General features: G+C 38.2%; 1 protein-coding gene across 8 annotated transcripts in view; it reads right to left on the bottom strand.

Moving 5' to 3' along the window:
- Positions 1-23,044, bottom strand: part of DMD (dystrophin) — a 1,139,896-nt gene that overhangs the window by 188,327 nt on the left and 928,525 nt on the right. For all 8 annotated transcript variants that reach the window (XM_064473561.1, XM_064473589.1, XM_064473531.1 and 5 more), the window contains 4 exons: positions 17,129-17,301; positions 13,409-13,565; positions 1,797-1,917; positions 854-1,122 (listed from right to left, as the gene is read on the bottom strand). In XM_064473561.1, coding sequence (XP_064329631.1) covers positions 854-1,122; positions 1,797-1,917; positions 13,409-13,565; positions 17,129-17,301 — 720 coding nt within the window. The remainder of the gene's footprint in view (positions 1-853; positions 1,123-1,796; positions 1,918-13,408; positions 13,566-17,128; positions 17,302-23,044) is intronic.

Below are 23,044 nucleotides of genomic sequence, written 5' to 3'. Positions count from 1 at the left end.
TGCCATTAGTCATTCTATTTCCTCTTTCTTAGATCCTAATGTTCTCCTAGAGAAAATAACAGTCAGCTCAGGTCTCTTTCAAAATGACTGATGATTCCCATTTAAGTGAATGGAACAGAGACACTTTGCTCTTATCAAAACAGCAACTGCCTCTGTTGTGCTCGAGCTGAGAGAGTCCTGTAGTATTTATAAAGTCTGGCCATGGCAGTCATGCTGAAAGAAGACAAGTCCTCAGTCCTCACAAGTTTCTCAACAAGCAATGATTTTATGAAACAACCCTTGAAAGCAGATAAGCATTAAATTATAGAAAATAATGACAGTTTTTCCAGCATTGGTTTTTTTTAGCCTATCTTACGTTATGAGGCCTAGTTATCAAATAAGACAGATAGCAAATACCACCATCATGACAAAACAACAACAAAACCATATACTTTAAATTATTTAAATTCTACTCTACAAGTATAGACACAATTATGTACACATCATACTTTAAAAAGTGTAATAAAGAACAGAATTAATTTTCTATACTTTTAGCATATATTCTTCTATCTTCTATTTTTCTTTCTTTACTGTTAACTCTGCATCTCCTGTGTTAACAGTGAGTCTTCTGAGGTTATTTACACATTTCTGTAGTGCCTTTTACCCATGTTAGCAATATACATTCTCAATGTTGATTTGATTCCATTTTAACTGCAGAAATTATAAAAGTCTTTGTATGTACTTTTAAAAATATAAATCGTTATGATACAAAGATATCAATTTCTCATTTTAAAAGATAATTCCTGATTTGGAATTCATACAATGAACAAGCCAATGATTTTCTACTCAGAAATACTGATATACTGACACATACCTTGACTTTTTCTAAGTGATCCTGCAGAGAGTCTATTAGCAGATCCCCCACTGGCTGCCAGGATCCCTTGAAGACTTCAGCCTGGCGTAGTTTCAGGTCCAGTTCATCCATTGCCTCTTGAAGGCCCTGTAGTCTTTCAAGAGCATCATCTATCTTCTTTTGCCAGTCAGCAGACTGTAGATTCAGCTTATCCCACTCAGTTCTGACCTCATCTGCTTGCCTTTGGAGAAGTTTAGTGACATTGTGGGCCCTTTCCTCAGGTGACAGCTCTAAATGTGAAAGTCAAGAGGCTTTTAAGACATATTCTGTCTTAGAAGAAAAATAATTGCCATCTGGGCAAGTTCAAAGTTCAGTATGAAACTATCCATAAGCAAAGACACCTGTGAAATTTATTTTGTTAATGCATTCTCATTTGAAAAATCTCTTAAATTTAAATCTTGTCACCATACAGAGCCCCAGAATATGCAGTTAAGCACATAAAGGCATTATTAAACATGCAAGATATAGCTAAGAGTTTATCAACTGTTCTGCAACTGTTCAGCAAAACAGTTCTGCACATACATAAATATTAATCACTGCAAATCTTTTGCTGCAATTGAGTGTATTTGGGAGCTTCTGTAGTACTGAGACTACAAGTGGAATTTTAGGTTAAATTGCAGCTTTCAAACTTCAAATGGGCCTGTAGTTATGGATCGGTCCTGAAGGTTTAAAGCCTGTTTCAAAATATGCTTATAAATATGCATGTCTATTTAGTGCCACAGTGTTCAGAAGGATTGCTAAGGATTTCTTTCATCTATATTTTTAGCTTAGTTTCTGAATAGTGACATTCAGCTTTGCGTGTAAAAGGAGTGCTTTCACAGTGGCTGACAGATTTATTTAATCATTGCCGATCATCACTGATCCTTCCAGCAATGTGTTATTACCCTGCTCTTTCTTCAGTTACCTCTTGGTTCTGGGTAGAGCTTCTCCAGTCCCTCCACAGGCTGCTCTGCTACGAAGATACGCACAGTCTCAAGCGCGCTCCTAATAACAGGTTCCTTTGTTTTCAGCTCCCTCTTGAAAGTCTGAGAGATGAAACAAAATTATTGTAGGTGAATATATAATGAAATACCAAGCTCTAGTCCTTGCTTTTTCAACTTAAGAACATTTCCAGCCACATCTTCCATGTGTGTATCACAAGTAGCTACCAAAAAAAAAAAAAAGAGTTAAAGAGTTAATCAGCTTTCTCTTAACCTGAAATCACATTGCATTCAAAGGAGCAAATGTACTGTCAGCATGCTGCAAAGTACCCAGGACTGCTGATCTGATTTTCACTGTGAGAGGGATCCCTTTTGTTGGTTAACATCAGGGGTTAACTCCAAAACCAAGCTGCAAGGAGCAAGGCTTTGGCTGGCTCTGTATTGGACCATACCAGCACGGCTAATGGTCCTTCAATGCAAGATTTAACAGAATGGGAAGAAAAATCCAATATGTCTCACAGCTACCACTTTGCTGCGGCTGCTGGCAACTGTTATATCATAAGAAAAGAATAAAAAAGGACCCATGGATACTGACATATTGACCTGTAACAATTAGTAACAAAAAATTCCAATATATTAATTCGCAACACTATCTTCTAGTAGCGGTTTAGATGCATCTCTTCCAAAATTACTGAGCTGAGATTTCTGAAATGTAGAACCAAGGCCAACATGAAAATTCAGAACTACAATGTAGCCTAGATGTAGGCATGCATGAGTGAAAATTAAAGGGCAGAAAATAGTCCTTATGAAATAGTTAACTCCTAGTTGCTTTAATCAGTATTTATTATCAGTTTCCATATCTTTACATTTAACATTGCTCTGTGGTATATTCTACTCCTTTTCAGATCAACTGTATTTCTTCCTTTCATCTCACACTTTTTGGCACCTTTCTTGCCTTTTCTTACTCTTTCTTATTTGTGTTTTTCTTCCTCCAGCAACAGCTTCTTTTATTATCTCTCTTCTATGCCCTGCTTTTAAAATGACCATGTGTAAGATTCTCAGGGTTGGTATTTGAAGTTTTGGTAGGCTACTGAAAGTGTATATATATATCTCTCAGGTTTCTGCGTTCTTTGTTGTTGTTTTAAAAGGATTTAAGATTCTGTTAAACCGAATCCAAATGTTCACCGCACAAAAATGCAGATGAAACCTCTCCCATGGGTTACACGTTTCATTGTGTCTTTTGCATGTTGTATTGAGTTCATCTAAATGGTCCTTATCACTGGTTTATTTCAACATTTTCTTCTCTATTTATGAAACAGTATTGAATGCATACTGTTTTCAAGTAGCATAGAGGTAAAATATGCAGATAATTACGGTGCAGTGTAGCACAAAACACAATACTGCAAAAAAGAGAACTATATGCCATGAGTGGAAACCATATTTTACTTCAAGTATTAAAAAATTCTTTTTACGACACAGGCATTATATAGGCTTCCAACATAATAAGTTCACTAAATCAGTCAGATTAATTATTAAACAAAATTTGGTGTCTGTGCAAACTAATGAAAGATTGTAAATTCAATATTAGAAAGCACATTACACCTTGAATTATATTTGATATTAAATGCTCTGTACAGGAAATACCTAACAGAACTAATAATGAGAATCACAGCTGCATTTTATATGAACACTTGCAGGTAAAAAGTTCTTAATACATTTCAGAAAAGTAAACATAAGGAAATAACTACATTAGTGTAATATAAATATTTAAATAACTTTGTAATTAAGTGTTCAAAACCTGACAATAAGATTTGTAATTGTGAAGCAGGAAACCTTTTAGCAAACTGTGCTTTCCTGAAGGAAGCAACAAAGTAAAAAGTGTTAATTTTGTGTGAAGGACATCAATGACACCTTTCACAGAGTGTATCTGCTATCATAAGGGAATCTATTGTTTGATTAATATCTGTGATAAGTCTTTTAAACAATCATGTTGACCCTTAAGAACCAACACTGATTTTCACAAATTAAAAAAAGTACTGTAAATTAACAAGTAAACCACCACTGGACATGGAGCGGGATTACTCCAGGGTTAAAACTCTTTAACTTAGACATTTTTAGGTTTAGAATTTTTTATAATTCATACTTGACTCTTCAGTGAAGTGCAATGAAAAGAGGAAACATAATAAGCCTTTTTCACGCTCCTTAATGAGGAAAATAAATTCCTTTAATTAGCCTTTGTGCTCACCTCACATTACATCATTCTGTCCCTCTAGACCGTGGCAGGTCCGTAGCCCAAGTAAGCAAGCAGGTAGCATAATTTAAAATATTCCCTTATGAATTGTGTACTTTGCTCTCATCCGATAGTGTTATAAGTGACATCAACAGTCATATCAGGTTTTAAACATTATAATTGTATAACAGCTTAAAGATACAACACGCTTAATTAACATCTCTGAAGACAAATTATTTCTCAGAAATGTCTATGCCCAAAACCAATCAGGCAGAAGGCACTTGCACAAAGGTCCCTTCTGCCCACACACACCCCAAGAGCTGGAATGAGTCACAGATATTCCAGGGCAACACAGAACTACACCAACTTATAGGATATTTAAAAGCCAGAACTGTCTTTGAGCTATGTATTGAGGAATGAGTAGTACTGATGTCTGGAGTGCTGCTGCTATAGTCAGGTCAACCCTAGCTATGCACAAATACAAACAATGAGAAGCACACAAAATACCTTCTTTCAGCTTGTACTGTTTTTACATAAAACCATACCAACCAAATCCACCTAGTGGCGTTATATTTCCGAAGAAGGGTTAAAGCCACGTTCCTCCAAGATGGCTCGTGCAACAGAACAAAGATAACAATCAGATATGCATACTCCATCCCACAAAGTGTGAGAGCAGGAATCATTGTATATATCTTCTCAAAACAACAGAGAAATGCTAATGAGAACTTTCTGATTTTCTGTGTTTTGTACTCGGGCACAAACAGAAAGAGTCTCTTTCTCTTTTATTAAAGGAAAACAGTGAGCCAATGTGTTAAATGTTTTCTTTTCCAGCTTTTCCATTCTCGATGTTGGAGCTGGTGGATGCAGTTATAGTCTGTAAATCATGAGTTTTAGAACAGTCCACAGTATGGTGTTGTGTTAAGATGTATTTACAATTCTTATTGCCTTCCCTAGTTTTGATCTGCAGACTTCTACTGAGCAAGTTAAAATACGTTTCAGCATAAGAAATTTAAAAAGGAGAGCATGAAAAAAACATGAGACTGAAGCAGTAGCACAGAAAAGCATTAAAAATAATGAATGCTCATTTCATACTATATCATTCCAAAAAAGTCCTTACTGTATGAAGATAAAGTCAGCTTTTCTGATTAAAGTTTTGTTGTGAAATATGCACTCACTACCAATAAAAATCATAAGTATCATTAAATGACGTTTTCTCTTTTGGGAAAAAAAAGAATTTGTCTATCATCTAGAGCCTTGACAAATATATCTTTATAATAAGCAGACCATCATTGAAAGCAGAATTAGCCTAAATGAACGTCTAATTTACAGCTAATGATTTCAGGCTAATTTCATTGAATTCCTTAACTTCTTCCACACTTCGTGGTGACTGTAGAGGAAATCGAATGTGCATAATGTATGACCTGACAAAAAAACAAGTAAACTACTTTATTTAAGCATCTCTATTTGTCATCAATGCTACAGCAGTCATGGCATTCCGTCCACCAATTTAATAACGCATATATTGATCAGCTTATCTCAGACCTCCACTACCTCCTCATGGGTGTCCTTAAATCTCTTTAGATGGAGGAACACAGATTGTTTAAATTGAAAGACTAAAATATAATGAGAGTTGCATTAATAAAACTAACATTAATCTCTGTTATTAGAAAAGCAGATCACTTTGCTTTTAATGAATTTTAAAGAGTACAATTAAATTAATTCAAGATGTTTTCCAAACCGAATGCTTTTTAATAAAGGGTTTTGACCTAAATTTTAGAAAGTAGATATCAATTGTGCCACCAGAAGAGGTTAGTGTGTTGAAGTAGGGATTGTATTCCTTCTTAGGCACTGTTGTTATAGGTCTCATTGAAAGGGTTTTCAGGAATTGATAATGATTAACTTCTTTAGTCATAAATACTATTTATGCTGTTAATACAATCACTACACAGAATATGTGACAACTCTTAGAAGAGTGAAAGAAAAAGTAGGCTATCTGCGTGATGCCTAAGTTACTTAACTGAGACTAAAAGTAACATGTACACAATTATTAATACAAATTCAATGAAAGATTATGTCACTTAGTAAAGCAAAGAAAACCATAAGATAATTAATGTTTTGACAAACAGCAGTATTTTTTTTATCATTGACTACCCCCCCCCACACACACGTTCTAAGACTTCAGCATAGACACAATTTCTTCAGAGGCCAAAAATTGACAAAATGACCCACTACATATATAAGTTCAAACTAATAGTGGTTATGTGTGTGTATTTGGGATAAATTCCAAATTGCCTTGTCTAAAAAGCACCTCACATTTATAACGCAACAATGATTTTGACCGCATGGATATCTTTTTTCTCAATTGAGTTCAAGCTCTCCTCTGGCATAGATTCAAGCGTTTGAAATCTTCATCTGAATCCTACTCTTAAAATTTTTAAAGTAAATCTTGGCAACTGGGAGCATTGTAATAAGAACCAACTTCTTTTCATCTCTGCTCTGAATGTCTGAGGTATTCCAGATGGTCTTCTAAATGATAGAGAGGTTAAATATGTTTGTTTTTCTTTAAATTATATCCTTAAGGGGAAAAAAAAATTAGCTTGTAATATTGCTTTAGAAAAAGGATTCAGGCATGAAATCGTGTTTGCATTCATCATGCCATTTCTCAATGTCAATCAGTTAAACTGCATATAAATAACGTTCCCCTGCTGAGGCTTTTTCTCTTTTCCAGTGAAGAATTTACCTGGGTTCACTTCTGACTTTACCTGGCAAAAACATTCAGGAGAACAAAATGAACAATCAGCAGATTCTTTTTCTCAAGACCAAAATTCAACTACCCTTTATACTTTCACTTTTAACATGCAGAGATAAGTTTTATTCTTAAGCAGGGGCCTGAAACTCTTGAAGAAAACAGCTTTCCAATACTGTGCTCTGGTTTTAAGCTAGATACTTCTATACTTGTTGTGGAAGCCTTTTTAAAAACATTTTTCTTGTGTTCAGAAAAGAGCTAAGCTGTTCATTTAGATACAGCCTTTGTATGTCTGCTTCTCTGAAGGAAACTTTAGGGTAATGGAAAGTCCATAGTGTCCAGGGAAAAAAAAATACAGTAGAAGAACTCCAAGCTGCAAACATAGATTTTGTCAAAGACAACCTGAAGTTGACAGAGTTCTGCACTGATTGTTTTTTCCTCCTCCTTTGTAAGAGATCTTTGAAGAGCAGACAAGGTAACCTAATTTCAAGCATTATGTTTTGTTCTTTTTTTTCTGCAGGGAATCGTAATACCTACAACTAGAAAGGCCTCACATTAAACTACAGAAGTGCTACAGAACAGGAAAAGGCAAGAAGCCATGTTTCTAAAAAGAACTAAAATGTTCTAGCTTTGATACTAGACATGATAACCAAAGATTTGTGTCTGATTGTATCTGCATGTGGCAGAGAAGATAATCAAAAAGGAGAAGTGAGAAGAAGATCCATTGATCCATTTTGTAAAGTCACTTTGCACCACCTATTCATGATACCTTACCTTTATGCAACACCTCTCATCCCTAACAGTTTTAAACCCTTCAGTTGATTGATGAGTGACAGAGAGATCACTTAGTTCATCGCTGAAGTCTTGCCACCTTTATGATGAGTTCTGGGAAACTTTCAAATAGCTTATAGAAAAATATACAATATTAAAATTTTATGAGAAGTAACTTCTCTAGATGAAAAAATGATTTCTCTGATCTAGGAGGAAAGGTAATGTTTTCAAATACTCAAATATTCAGATGACAAAAGTTTTATTGCAACGATTCTACACAAATCTTTCCCTAAGTCTTGCTTTGGCTCAAGAGTTGTCTTTGGATAAAGGGTTTGAGTTAATGTCATGCTGAGTTAAAGCAACATCTGTATTGTTCCTTCATCCTAATGTTCTGGATGGGCTTTAAAACTACTTTATGGAAATTGCTACGAACAGCTGGCTAGAACACACCTCAGGCATTTCATGTATCTTAACTTTCACAGAAGGAAAGGTAAAAAGGGCTGGTGGTGCTCCATAAAGTCATGGATGTTTTGGCCTCACTGTTTCTGCGATAATGCTTCAAGTCCCAAGAAACGATTTGTGAGAAAGACATATCCTACATATCACCTCTCCAGAAGGAAGACCTAGGAAATGTGACCAAACTACCCCTTGCAGCAGAGTGTTATATTATCTTAGAAAAGCATTGTGCACTGACAGCAAGAGGTTTTGTGTTCTTCTTTCTCTTTGGCTTTCTTGGCCATTAGGTAAAGATAGGCCCTTGAGAAACCATATTGCTTCTACCTCCCATCAGTCTGCCACTGTAGACAAATGCCTGTTTGCCTATGCCAAAAGACAAGCTTGGTTATATATGATATTTCCAGACTTTTCACAAACTCAGGGTTCCTGATAACTTAAAGCATCAAGATGTGTCATATTCTCTTTCCAAACTTCATCTTCCACTATTTGTTCTCAGATGTGTCCTTCAGCATGAGGTAGGATAATCTATCAGAGCAATATTTATAACACAGCTACCTGATGAATGGAGAAAACACAGGTATTCCAGATCCAATTTCATTTTATATTACCATTTCACATTTCTCCATTGAGCAATAAAATCAGAGATCTAGGAAATTCAGAAGTAATACCTTTTGTGGCAAGTTTCACAAACTGAAAGTTACACATATGCAGTACAATGCTTTGAGAGGATGATTGCTGGTTTTGGAATATTCTCTTTTCATAGTATCGAGTTGTCTGACTGGCAATTTAAATTATTGAATAGAAAACACATTTGTTTGAAATTACTTCAGTGTGACATCTAAAAAGTTTTCTTGAACACCAAACAGGAGGAAAAAACCTCCCATAATGTCATTATTTTAACTAAAGACACATGTGGATGAAGGAGAGGAGAGCTAGAATACTACATCCAAATAAATTCCAAGAAGTGAAATAGTGTAGGGTGGAGAAATGTTATAGCATAAATACTTATATGGTTCATTCCAATCACTACATACATTTACATTTTAAACATGAGAGGACAATTTCTTTATATCAGTAAGGTTCCTTGCCCTTGACCTTATACTGCCTTATCATAAGAGCTAGACAGGATTTTATGGAGTTTGTAAGTGATAGAACAGGAGTTGCTGAAGTTGGGTGTGCTATTCCAGTTACCTTTCACATGGTTCCCTATTCCTTCATGGAACAACGGTGTCTCCCCATTTACTGTTTCATTCAACAATTCTTCAGCTTTATTTTAGGAGGACACTAGTTTCCTAAAGGGTTTCCTCATGGCACCACTAAAAAGGCACTACTGTGGTACAAGAACTGTGATTTCACAGTCAGACCTGAATAGACTATAATGACATAGCAAATTAAAAGTTATTTACCTGAAAGCAGACATTAGAATCATAGAATCATAGAACACCCTGAGCTGGAAGGGACCCACAAAGATCATCAAGTCCAACTCCTGTCCCTGCACAGGACAACCCCAAATTCACACCATATCTCTGAGGCTTTGTCCAAGTGCTACTTGAATATTGTCAGGCTTGGAGCCATGACTGCCTCCCTGGGGAGCCTGTTCCAGGGCTCCACCACCCTCTGGGGGAAGAACCTTTTCCTAATATCCAACCGAAACCTCCCTGGCACATCTTCCTGCCATTCCCTTGGATCCTATCATTGGTCACCAGAGAGAAGAGATCAGTGCCTGGCCCTCCTCCTCCCCTTATGAGGAAGCTGCAGACTGCGATGAGGTCTCCCCTCAGTCTCCTCTTCTCCAGGCTGAACAAACCAAGTGACTGTAGCTGCTTCTCATATGGTTTCTCCTCTAAACCCTTCACCAACTTTCCTCTGGACACTCTCTAGTAGCTTTGTACCCCTAGCATACTGTGGTGCCCAAAACTGCAGACAGCACTCGAGGTGAGGCCACACCAGCGCAGAGCAGAGCAGGACAATCACGTCCCTCGACCGGCTGCAATACAGTGCTTGATGCACCCCAGGACACAGCTGGCCCTCTTGGCTGCCAGGGCACACTGTTGGCTCATGTTCAACTTGGGCCCTCTGCAGAACTGCTTTCTAGTCTCTCGTTCCCCAGTCTGTATGTACATCCAGGGTTGGCGTGCAAAATGCAGCACTTGCCCTTGTTAAACTTCATGCGGTTGGTGATTGCCCAGCTCTCCAGTGTGTCCAGATCTCTCTGAAGGGCCTCTCTGCTCTCGAAGGTGTCAACAGCTCCTCCCAGTTTTGTGTTGCTAGCAAACTTACTTAGTATTCCTTCAAATCCTGCATCCAAGTCATTTACAAAGAGAATAAAATGTACTGGCCCCAAGATGGATCCCTGCAGAACCCCGCTAGTGACTGGCTGCCAGCCCGATGTCACCCCATTTACTATATTGCTTTGAGCCCAACCCATCAGCCAATTGCTCACCCATTGCATTACATGTTTATCCAGCTGTGTGCTTTTGCCAGTTTTGTCCAGGAGGATATTGTGGGAGACAATAACGAAATCTTTACTGAACTCCAAAAAGATCACGTCAACTGGCTTGCCTTAATCAACTAGGTGAGTGACCTTGTCATAGAAGGAAATCAAGTTTATTAAGCAGGACTTTCCCCTCATGAACCCGTGCTGGCTGGGACCAATGACTGTGCTGTCTTTCAGGTGTTTATCAATAATTCCCAGAATAATCTTCTCCATAATTATGGCAGGCACAGGAGTGAGACTGGTCAGCCTATAGTTTCCAGTGTCATCCCTGTTGCCCTTCTTGAAGTCTGGGACAATGTTTGCCATCTTCCAGTCAACTGGCACCTCTCCAGATTCCCAAGAACATTGAAAAATCATTGAGAGAGATCTTGCTATGACATCAGCCAGCTCTTTAAGTACTCTTGGGTGAATCCCATCAGGCCCCATCAACTTATAGGGAACCAGCTGGAGCAGCAAGTCCTGCACAAGTTGAGGGTTTACTAGGAGTTTATCATTCCCACAGTCAGGGTTCTCAAGACCAGGGCTCTGGGCATCCCTGAAACCACCATTGGTGTTGAAGACTGAGGGAGAACAAGCATTAAACATCTCTGCCTTATCTGTGTGCCTGCTTGTGAGGTTACCATTCTAATCGAGCAATGGGCCAATGTTATTTCTGGCCTGCCTTTTGCCACTAATGTATTTAAAAAAGCCCTTCTTATTTCCCTTCACAGTACTGTCCAGCTTCAACTCTAATTGAGCTTTGGCGCATGTATTTCCTCCCTGCTGTGGCGAACAGCATCCCTATAATTCTCCCATGTCACCTGACCTTGCTTCCACTGGCCATGTACTTTCTTTTTTCTCCTTATCTCTTGAAGAATACCCCTGCTCAGCCAAGCTGGCCTTTTGCCTCACCTGCTTGACTTCCTACATTTTGGGATTGCCTGCTCCTGTGCTTTTAGAAGGTGGCACTTAAAAAGCGACCAGCACTGATGGACCCTAGCATTTTTCCCTAGAGGACCTTACTGAGCAGTTCCCTGAGCAACCTGAAGTCTGCTCTCCTCATGTCCAGAGTTGAGGTCTTGCTGGCAGCTTTCCTCCTGTCACCATAGATTTTAAATTTGACTGCTTCATGGTCACTGTGGCCAAGGCAGCCCCCGATCTCCACTTCACCCATGAGGCCCTCTCTGTTAACAAGCAACAAGTCAAGGAAGGCGCCTTTCCTTGTCAGTTCCCTTAGTACCTGTACCAAGAAGTTGTCATCCAGATGGATGGACAAGGGCAGATGACTTAGAGACACCCCTTAGTTCCTTAAAGAATAACTCATAGGTGTCATCCTGGCTGGGTGGCCTATAGTAGACTCCCATGACAACATCTGCTTTATTTTTCTGTCCCTTAATCCTTACCCAGAGGCTCTCAACTGTGCCATCGCCAACTGCGAGCTCCGTGCATTCCAGCTCCTCCGCTATGTAAAATGCCACCCCACCCCCCTGCCTCGCCTGCCCTGCCTATCCCTCCTAAAGAGCTTGTAACCATCCATTGTGGCACACCAGTCACAGGACTCATCCCACAGGATTTCACTTATGCCAATGATGTCATATCTCTGGGATGGGGTGAAGGCTTTCTGCTCCTCTTGCTTGTTCCTCATGCTGTGCTTACTTGTGTAGAAACACTTCAAGCGTGGCTCCTTGCGCCCATCACCACATGTAGCAGTCTGAAGAGTCTCACTAGCACGCAGCTTCTCCAGTGTTGGTGTGTCTACCCGTTGCCCATCGCTGACTAGCTTGGTACCGCCCCTTCCCCCCTTCCAATCTAGTTTAAAGTCCTGTCAATCAGCCCTGCTAGCTCCTGAGCAAAACCCCTTTTCCCCTTCTGAGAAAGCTGAATACCATCAGATGTCAGCAGACCTGGTGCTGACTATAGCAGCTCGTGATCAAAAAAGCTGAAATTCCTCCAATGACACCAGCCTCAGAGCCACATGTTGATCAGCTAACCTGCCTGTTCCATTCAGTATTCTTCCCTGATACTGAGGGGATCAAGGAAAATACTACCTGAGTACCTGATCCTTCAACCATCCATCCCAAGGCTCTCAAATCCCTTTTGAAAGCCTTTGGGCTTCTCCTTGCTACCTCTTCTCTGCTGACAGGTTAGCTAGGTTAGCACCAGACAGGTGTGAACTTAATTCAACACAGGAAACATACTTAAAGCATACCTTTACCGCAAAAAACCTGCATGAATCTTTGTATAAATAATTATTCAGCGTTATTGTTTTATTTTGGGGGTTGTTCATTTGATGGGTTTTAAAAAAAACCAACTTCCCTTACGAGTGTTGGATTTAGGTTCGCTTTTACTACAAAGCCTAGTCTAGAACAGTCCCCTTATGACGCTCTGCTATTACCTTTCCATAAGAATTCCCTGATGAGCCATAGGCAGTTATAGTCAATTATCACAATTGTTTCATGATGCACATGGTTGTGCATTATGGTGATATCAGCTACTCTTTTCACAAAAGTTCCCCCAAATCAATAGCAAAATAGGGTTTCAAAAAGTACACATGAAGTTTAAATGCCTGATCTAGAAAAAATTTCAGAACTACTTATTTAATCCTCAAATAATATTAGGTTAGTATTTGTCCTGGCCATGAAAACTAGCTGTCTGTGATAGGTCTGTGAAAATGCTGTGTTGCTCTCCAGAAAAGGCAGGTAGCTGGTAGTAAACATGCCCTTCTCCAAAAGGCTGATTTTCTAAGCTGTGTTGGAAAATTGTAGCTAGTACTGTCATGCAAGAAGTTCAGCTTTCATTGTCTCCAAAATGTATTTTAAAGGGTATCTTACATCTTCCAACAAGGACAGTTTCATGCAGCACTAACCAGCAATACAAAAAGCAATGACTGAAAAATCATTTAAAAAAACCACCATACCCTGTGAATATCGTTCTGCTTCTGCACAGTGGGAAGGTCTCCACCAATGGGCGCTTGCTGTTTTAATTCATCCTCCTTCAATTGCAGCCATGCCAAAAGTTCCTGGAGAGAGAGATGTAAACGCTTCCACTGGTCTGTACTGGCTTCCAAATGGGATCTGAAAGCATGTGTTAAATATAAGATATATTCAGGCACAGTGAAAATAAAAACCAAATTGCATAAGCTTATTTACTGAGAAAGATCCTAGTGTTTCATTAACTTAACGATTTTTAAATAGCTGCAGTAGCTTTGAATTAGATTCTGGCAACACTGATTTAAATTTGGTTCTACAGTCCTGGCCTGAAACATCCATTCTTTTCCCATCTCTTGGTTTTGTGTTTTGGTTTGTTTTTTTTTGTTTTGTTTTGTTTTCAACAGTGAGTAATAGCTGTGTTGAACTGTCAGTCTCACTAAATGTGTAGAAATGCTATGCAGGACCAGCATGAGAGTAATTTAGTAATCTCTTAGGATTAATAGGAGACTAATTAACTAAGATGTAAAGAGTAGTTTTCAATGTAGAGAAGAGCAAGCATTTCTCTAAACCACTAAACAAACCATTCAAACTCACAAGATTCATGTGGTTTCTCACATTGAGGATAAAAGAACAAATGCCATCCTTTCCCAAAAAAGTCCTGAGGAAATTGTTAAACGCCCCTTACACTACCCAAATGTCTGTGCCATTTTTGCAAACAAGGTCTCCACCATAAGGACGTCTTCTAAATATTTCCTCTGTGTATGTATAAATATTTTTTTTAATACTGGGATCAAGTATTGAGATACTAATTTTCAGCAACTGTTTTCTGTGGAGAGAAAATATAGGACTGAAACGTCACTGGACTGATCCAATCTTCAATGTTGTTTATCCAATAGATAAAGCACACTAAAATTTTGTCTTTCTGGTCTTATGAATGTGCTACTTTTTAATTGCTGGTTGGGAAGAAAGTCCTAATTTGCTTCTGGGTAACATAAGAATTCCTCTTAGTGATTCAAATCAAAAGCAGTATTACGTAACAGTAAAGTGATAATATGTACTGGAAAATAAAGACAGATTTTTTTTATTTATTTCATGTATTTTTTTGTTTAACATCCAGCTTTGTTTGCATAACATTTCCTTTTCAGTGTTTGCACATAAAATCACATATTTTCTGACAGTGGAAATTCTACTCCTATATCTCATATAAAATGGTCTATAAGGAAATGTGATAAATATGGACCCAGTATTTTGCAGACCTTATTACTTAGTATGGATATGGAATGTATATCTTTGAACTGCTCTATGGATCCTGTCTTCTTTCTAACCTCTTACACCAGGTAATTGTAGTGGCAAGGAAAGAGAAAGGAAAGGGACAGATTAGCCACAGGCTGACAGAAAGCTCAGCTGCTCTGGTGTGTGAGCTGATGAAAAATTTTCTCCTTTCTCAAACTTACAAGCTATGTGGGAAGGGGACACACAGACCATGCTGCTCTCACAGGGCAGCTGTGGGGCTGCTGCGGAAAGGCCAGCCCTGCAGGCAGCAAGGGCTGGGGAAGCCCCAGGATGCTTCTGAAAGCAATGAGTGGGGAGAGAAGCTGCGATGTTGTATGGGGAGTTCCAGGGAGCAACAGCCACATCAAGGACCATAGGGCTTTTGGAGGGGACACAGTCAGGGAGCCAAGTTTCCGAGTCAGGTTAACTCCCGTCTCCCATGTTTATCTTAGCAAATGCAAGCTTCCACCTCCTCCAGAAAAGGCAGTAACCGGAGCCAAACACTAGGGTCTTCCCTGCTTCCCCAGGTCCAGCTTTACAGGGAAAGAGTGCAGGAAGAGTGATTCAAAGCAGTTTTGTTACTGCTGCTGTGCTCTGACCTTCTCCAGTTTGGTGAACGGTTTTCCTGAACCCATCTTGTTCTGCCCTTCTTTCAGCTTTGGGAATGTGTATGTGCATGCTAGTGTACATTATATGCACACAGTCATATTTATAACTGTGTTCAAGCATGTGCAGACAAAAGAGATAATAGGAAAAAAGTTTTTAAAAATTAGTTCTTTATAAGAAAGAAAGTGTTTCTTAGGATAAACCGTACTGACTTATTAGAACGAAACAAAGGTAATAATGGAAATGAGCTTGGCTTCTCTTGATATCTACAATATATTTCATCTAATAGATTTAGAAAAGAATGGCTGAGCGACAGCATGGGTCTTCTGTTTCAGCAGTGTAAAGCTTATGCTAAATAAGGAGACTTGTGGGACTGCTGCCTGGGGAACATTTCGTATTTCTGCTTTTATACCTCTTCTGTGCAAGCATTGGTAGTTATGATGAAATCCATTCCATAGCGCGTGATGGAAAGAAATAGCTCCAAGCAGACAGGCTGAGAATAGCGTGTTCATCCAGTCTGGTGGCCAGCAACATTTAAATGAAATGTCTTCGAAGTTAAGAATTATTTCTTATCTTAATCAATAGATTGTTGAACACCTTGAGCCTTTTACTGAAAGCAAATATTTGAGAGAGGAGGTCTGTTGTTTTGAATGTTTAATGCAAGAAGTCGCTGTGATATAACTAGGGTTACTATTTCTGACTCGATTAATGACAGCAATACATTGAACTGCAAAAACTGAAAGACAGAAAATTCCATATATTTAATTTATAATATTTGGCCAATGGACTGTTTTTCTTTTCTCAAACATCACTGCATTTGGGCAAGGTCATGGGTAAAAGAAGAAAAAATTCTCAGAGAGATCTTGAAGGGTTATATCCTTCTTCTTTTGCTTCTCAAAAAAAAAAAAAAAAGGAGGAATTTGACTCTAGCTACTAATATCTTTTCAACCTCACATCCTTCATTTATTTTTAATGATTGATGTTATGAAGATAGCTTTTGTCATTACACAGACTGACATCCTTCATGGCCTGAGCTGAAAAGAGGCAATATTTCATACACTGAAAAACACTTCTGCCTTTTGCTGCCCTCTGAACTACCACCAACACACAGCAAGCAAGCAAATGAAAAACACCCGAGACTAAACGCAACAGAGCTGTGTTGCCTATTGTGAAAGTCATATTTCTGAACAGAATCTTCCTGGACAATTTCTTTTGAAAAGCAATCTTCAGCCCATTGAAGCCTGTACCTCTGCTTCAGCATTTGTAACATTACCATTTATTACAGTTTTCCTTCCAAGGAGAATATTTTCCTCTCCTGACACTACCTATGGCTTTCCTTTCACCCCTGGATTTTATTTGGTAATTCTGTCCACTCTCCAGACAACAGCTAAAATCTTAAATAATGTGTCTTCTTATTAGCAAAGCTATTCTTAGTTTTACACTGGAACTAGCAGCCTTATAAATAAAGCTTATCATAAATATAGGTTGTTTAATAACTTTCTCTCATGACTCATTGATAAGCCATACCCAGCTGTAGAAAAAGCCTGCATTTAAAGGGGGTACAGTTACTGTACAAACATGCTAATCTTTCCTTCTGTAATTACAAAACCTCATCATATGCCTCAAATCCTAATCCCCTACTATAATTTTCACACCAAAAAACCCCTAATCATTCTTACAGAGTTAAGCCAACATTCAAAACCACACAAATAATTTCAAAATGGACAGAAATAGTATTATCAGAAACAAAATCAAAACCTTTTACTGCCAAAATGCAGCAGTCCCCTTTATGCACCAACTGTAGGCTTTTGCTTGCATTCAGATCCTACCTAATGTTTAAAGATTTCTTCCTAAGATCACTCCATCTGAGGTTCATGTTATCCAGACGTCTCTGCAATAGGGCTGCGTCCTCAGAGCCTTCCAGGGATCTCAGGATTTTCTGCCCATTTTCATCCAGGTTGTGGAAGATGTCAGTATGAGCATCAATTTCTGCCTGCAGTTCCTATGGAAGAAACAGAAAATAATACTTGTGAATTCTTACAAAATTGTAGAAAATATTACTTCTCACAGGAGCAGAAAAATCCTTGGTATAACACAGAGTTAGCACGGATTTTACTCCTCCTATACTCCTTCTATAGCAATATCGTGTACTGTATGCACAGCCATATTTCCCTTTCATGCGAAGGCCGTTTGTGTTGAATGGCACTTTTTTTTTTTCCATACAGAGCACACTGAACAGAATTTAGAAAGTTCGAAATCTAGCCTTTGACAGGCAACAAAGCAAGGACAAGATATATCTACTATGCTGATGAGGAGAGAAAAAACCCACAAAACTCTCAGGATCTCAGGTAAATCTGACCTTCACATGATATGTCTTCCTGTGCAACATTTTCAGTTTGAGCTGGGGACTGCAACACCGGTCCTGCTGCATGGCAATTCCAAGAAATCTACGTGTCTACAGCAGCTGAGCTTTAAAATGCCAAGATCACTTACATTCTGTTGACAGAACGCATTTTGGAGCACAGGCCTCAGCAGTCAATAGCAATAAACAGCCACTTTGTGCTATATCAAAACACTGGTCAGGGCCATGGCTGTAGGAGGGCCTGAGAATAGCAAGGACCTAGAATATGCAACTGGCAGCTCATGTTGAACAGCCAACTTTTCTTATCACTTTGTAACTGCAGGCCAGCTCTACATTTTGGATTCATTTTTCCTCCTCATTTTTAGCAAGGCTGTTTCTGCCAAAAGAACATTCTTTAGAGAGCTGCCTGGTACCAGCATTCCTGCCTGCCCACACACTCAATGCAGCCTTTGTACGTTGGCCGCCCTGCTCCAAGACATTTGCATGCTGCAGCTCCACGAGGTCACAGATTAGTTGCGGTGAACAGTGGTTGAATCAAGCTCTTTAAACAGCATAAAAGTAATAATAATAATAATTTAAATACCCACATACATGAGCACACACGTACTCTATACACAGACACATATGCACAGAAGTACTTTCACTTTTAAAGAAATACACAAAGAAACCACGAAAACGACGTAGTCAATAAAGCTCTGCATTTCCTCCTGGGATACTTGGGCATTAAGATTTCTGGTGGTTGTTTCCTGCTGCCTGAAATGGGAGTGCTGGGGATGAAGTGTGAAAGGGGAAACAATTTGTAGCATTGGAGAGGAAGACCCAGTGCTAACTGAGCATCACAGATAGCCCCTAATGGAAATTTGTTGTAATTCTCTTTAGAAGGATGACTTTGAAGGAGGGGTGCACACAACTTGCCTATTTGGTGTGTTCCTAATTGAATTGGTTTTATTTGATATTTTAAGTGCAATGTTAGCTGCACTGAATCATGAGTAGATTGTGCTAGTTCACCTACTGCTCTTCCAAATGTCGTCCTTTGGTGGATAACCATTTCTTGCACAGTAACAACTAGCACTGTATTTGGAGCAATTTCAAAGAGGGCTAGGAAGGTCTTTGGTACAGTATAGGAGTTCTTGTCCAACTACTTTACTTTATCTATGGTCATCCTACCAGTAAAGTAGTTAGGAATGAGTTTGGAATAATTCTGCATAATGCAACTGTATTATAAATAGTATCTTTATTTATTGATGTTAAATAGACAATTTAGATTTTTAAAAATGTAATTTTTAAGGTACATAACCATGTGTAATACTCCTGGTGTGAATGCCCTTACTTGAAATTTGTACTTTACTTCAAGTCTGAATGTTGCTAGCTTCAGCTTCCAGCTGCGATATTTTGTTTTTGTTTGCTTCACTGATGAATATATTACCAAACTTCTTTCTCTTTATGTATGTATTTGGAGGTTTTATTTAAGCTATGTTAAGTATTACAAACCTGATGTAAACAGCAAAACAGTAAGAAAGGATAAAGTTCACATTAAAAAAAGGTTCAATGTTAATATTTGTATACTTCCCAGTTACTTCCACATTTAAAAACCAATGAATCTATTGCTGAATTAAAGAATTATCATATGCACTATATGTTGCACAAAATGCTTAGTTTTTAGAGTGGTGATGAAAGCAGCTGCCTCTTCCTCAACAAGAACATGTGCCATGAGACATGTATGTTTGAATAATAATTCACAGTAGAAAGCTATCGAATCTTTGGCCCCTTGGTGTTTTACTGTGCATACACTCAGCATTTTATAACACACACACACACACAAAAATGCACTTCCATATTTTTCTTGATTTAGAAAAAGTTTCTCATAGTCTACACATTCCATGCTTTTCTCTGACACATATTTATTTCTGAAAATAAAATCAAGCCATATCTTTTTTGTTTCAGAATACTAGAGAGTATCACAATAAATGTGGACAGTTAGTTAAACGGACAACAAACAAAAAGTGAACCACTCTTATCAAAAGCTTAGTATTCAAGATGTGGTTTTCCATATTCCCAATTAGTTGTGTAAACTGCACATCTTTTAATGCTCCTAAAAGTAGTTTATTCCAGCTAAGCAGGAAGTCTATGATGACAGAGAAGCAAGACAACAACAAAGGTAATTACTCCATTTTGGTTGATGCATTTCAGATCCTTTCTTTATGACTCCTTCACCTCCCAAGAGAAGCAGAGTACAAGAAAAAGATCTATGCACCTTTTATTTGCTTTCTGAAGTAAGTAATTTCCATGTGTCAAAAATGCAAGTGAAAGATCAATAGGAGCTAGATTCTTTTTCTTGACAAGAATAAAGCAGGAAGATTTATTTAATCTCATCTCATCTCAACCCCTAAGATAGTTGCAAAAGTATGCTATCGTTACACATCATACCAAGAAGCATAGAATGTAGACTAAATAAAGACTATTTGCTGCATTTTCATCTTTTCCAATGTGTTCAAACACGTGGAGGAATGACAGAGGATAAAAAGTCAATCCTGGTATATCAATCCTACTGAGTTACAGCTGGACTTAGGTTGACTTTGTGCTGCATTTTTGCTGTAGTGGTTATTACTGAGGCTGTGTGGAAATAGATTCCCTTAAAAAGAGCAGGTAGCAAAATTAAAAACAAATAATGAAGGAATACATTGGCTACAGTAATTCATTAACGAGAATTGGTTATTGGCCTAAGTCAATTTGCAAATCCGCATCTTTCTGATCACAGGTTACTGCTTAGAGTGAGCTGAACTGATTAGGAAGAACTGCAGCCTCATCAAGGACAGATTTGCCAAAGAGCTTCAGAGTGAAATCCCTTTTATTAAGGTGAATTATATAGTTAGATGATAAAAGGTACCATAATATTTGTTCATAGAAACCTTGATGAATAGCTAATACAAGTTTCTACACATTTAAAAATGTGTATTTACATAATTATACTATATAGAATATGTCTAGAGCTAAGTCACATAACTAAGAATTGTAAAGAGATGACAAACTTGTCTTGAGGGGAACAGGCTGCTTGGACAAAACTGGGTGAGGAAATTTGCTCTGGCTGTTTTGCTTTTATCCTGAGCCCTTGAAACCTCTACACACGATTTCAGGGAAGAAGTACACTAAGGCTATAGGACAGCACACCCAATACTGCCATCAGGCTAGGGGATGGATATATTTCTCACTTGGAACTCACTTCCCCTTGGAACTACTGCTAGCATTCTCCATAGAAGTACACATCCCCTCTGTACCAATCCTCTTGGTAGGTAAAAGAAATTCATCTGTGGCTCCACATGTTTTATTTTACACAGAGCCCTGTAAAACACAACAGAGCCATTGCTGTGAAACCCAGTGTATTGAAAGCCCTGTCAGCCTCCACATAGCAGAGACAGTCCTATGAGAATTCAATACGGTTTGAGATACGTTATCAGAAATAATTAATTAGTGTCAATATCCTTTATATCCCACATGCAATATATAGGCATGGCGCACAAAGGACATGACACATGGCAAAATCTGCCATTATTCTGGAAATACATCAGAGAGGGAGTGGTAGGCTGGAAGCAAAATGAAGTCCTAGGAAAAAAGGAATTAGTTACACTAGTTGGACTATACATGAGTCAGATTAAGACATGGAAACTAATGCAGCACAGCTGGCAAAACATTTGTCTTCTACACAAGGTAGAAACAAAATTAATTGTGTAATAATCTGAATAAATTAAAACATTTATATCCTCGTCCGTAAACTCAGTTCCCTCCTTGGCATTGTACTTTTCATTTGCAGTGAAGCATTTCACATTTTCTAGGTACTGTGGCATTAATTGAGGTACGAGGGTTTACAAAATTAAAGGCAGCACCGTCTGATTAAAGGAAATCAACACAGAGGAAAAAAGGGGTCTTTACTAACAGTAATTAAAAAAATAAAGTTAGTCCGCATAATTACATACATGTACTCCAAACATCAGCACATAATACCTGTGTGACTATACATAGCTCAGAAGTACTATACTTACAGTACCGTTTCTGTAATACTAACACTGAAATAGCTAGAAAAGCTGTCATAAAGTTATTCAAAACAAAACAAAGACCCCTCTATAATCCCTCTCCATCTGTGCAGTTAGCTGAACTAATCATCCCCTTCATATTTATATTAACAGAGTATATTATATTTCCCCTAAATAATTTCTGGAAAAAAACCAGCTAAACATTTTAAATAGTTTGAATTAGTAGCATATTTTCTTAAACCTCTTATACTGTACAGACTGTATGAATTATGTAATCCTCCTTTTTTGCATTTTCCTTTTTTCTCTTTTCCTACCTTCCTTTTTTCTGTTCTTTTTCTACCTTTCTTTCTTCTTCCTTCCCCTTTAGCTTTTCTCTTCCTTGCTTCCTTCCTTCCTTTCCTTCTTTCATTTCTTTTCCTTCTCTTTCTCATTGCCCTCCATCTTTCCTTTCCCTCTTTTCCTTCCTCCCTCTTTCATTCTTTTTCCCCTTCATCTTTCTTTCCTTTCTTTGTTTTCCATTCTTTCCTTCCTTCCTCTTCCTGTCTTTTCCTCTTTATTCCTTTTTATCTATATTTTTCTATTTTCCTTTTTCTTTTCCTTCCTCTTTTTTATTTTTCTTCTTCCTTATTCCTTTTCCTTTCCTGCTTCTTTCTTCTCCTTTTCTCTCTTCTTTTCCCCTCTTTTCCCTCCCCTTCCCTTTCTTCCATTCCTTACTTTCTTTAAAATACAGCCTTCTGTGAGTAAAAAACTTAAATTTTTATGTTCTTTTGTGGTGATCTCTAAACTCCTCAATAATGTAGGTTTCCTTCTGCTTTTATTTTGCATTCTTATTGGTTAAACATTATTTCAGGTGCCTCAAGAAGGCAGAACTTACAAACTTGTTTCAAGTCAGTATTGTATTTTTTTTGTTCTAACAATACTACTGAGCAAAGCACATGTAGGAAGAACAGTTTTCTGCTCTATGGACTCAAAGGGGATAGAGTAGCTCTTAGAGGTTGGCGTAGTCTATGAATTTTTACCAACAGGGGAGCTCAGCTGGTATAACTAAAAAAGGTTCCCCTGCCAAAGTTTTATTGTAACATCCTTATGGCTTCTACAGATGCAGGAACTGGAGTCACTGCCTGTATTTGCAGTTCTGTCCAGCACAACTTAGGGATGGATTTCAAATTAAACATCCTACTTTTTATTTAATTATATCTAATTAAATTATTTAATTATATCTAAACTTCTGCAAAACACTGATTCTGCCTAAAGCATTAAACTCTGTGTGAGGGTTCAGTGAGTTTGGGGTTTGGTTTTTGGGTTTTTTGTTTGTTTGTTGTTGTTTTTTTTTGATACCTCTGCAGACTCCAGCA

Source organism: Phalacrocorax carbo, chromosome 1 (assembly GCF_963921805.1).
Source record: "Phalacrocorax carbo chromosome 1, bPhaCar2.1, whole genome shotgun sequence".
In the NCBI taxonomy this organism is placed as follows: Eukaryota; Metazoa; Chordata; class Aves; order Suliformes; family Phalacrocoracidae; genus Phalacrocorax; species Phalacrocorax carbo.
The sequence above is the reverse complement of the archived record's forward strand: the minus strand, read 5'-3'. Positions and strand labels throughout refer to the sequence as shown.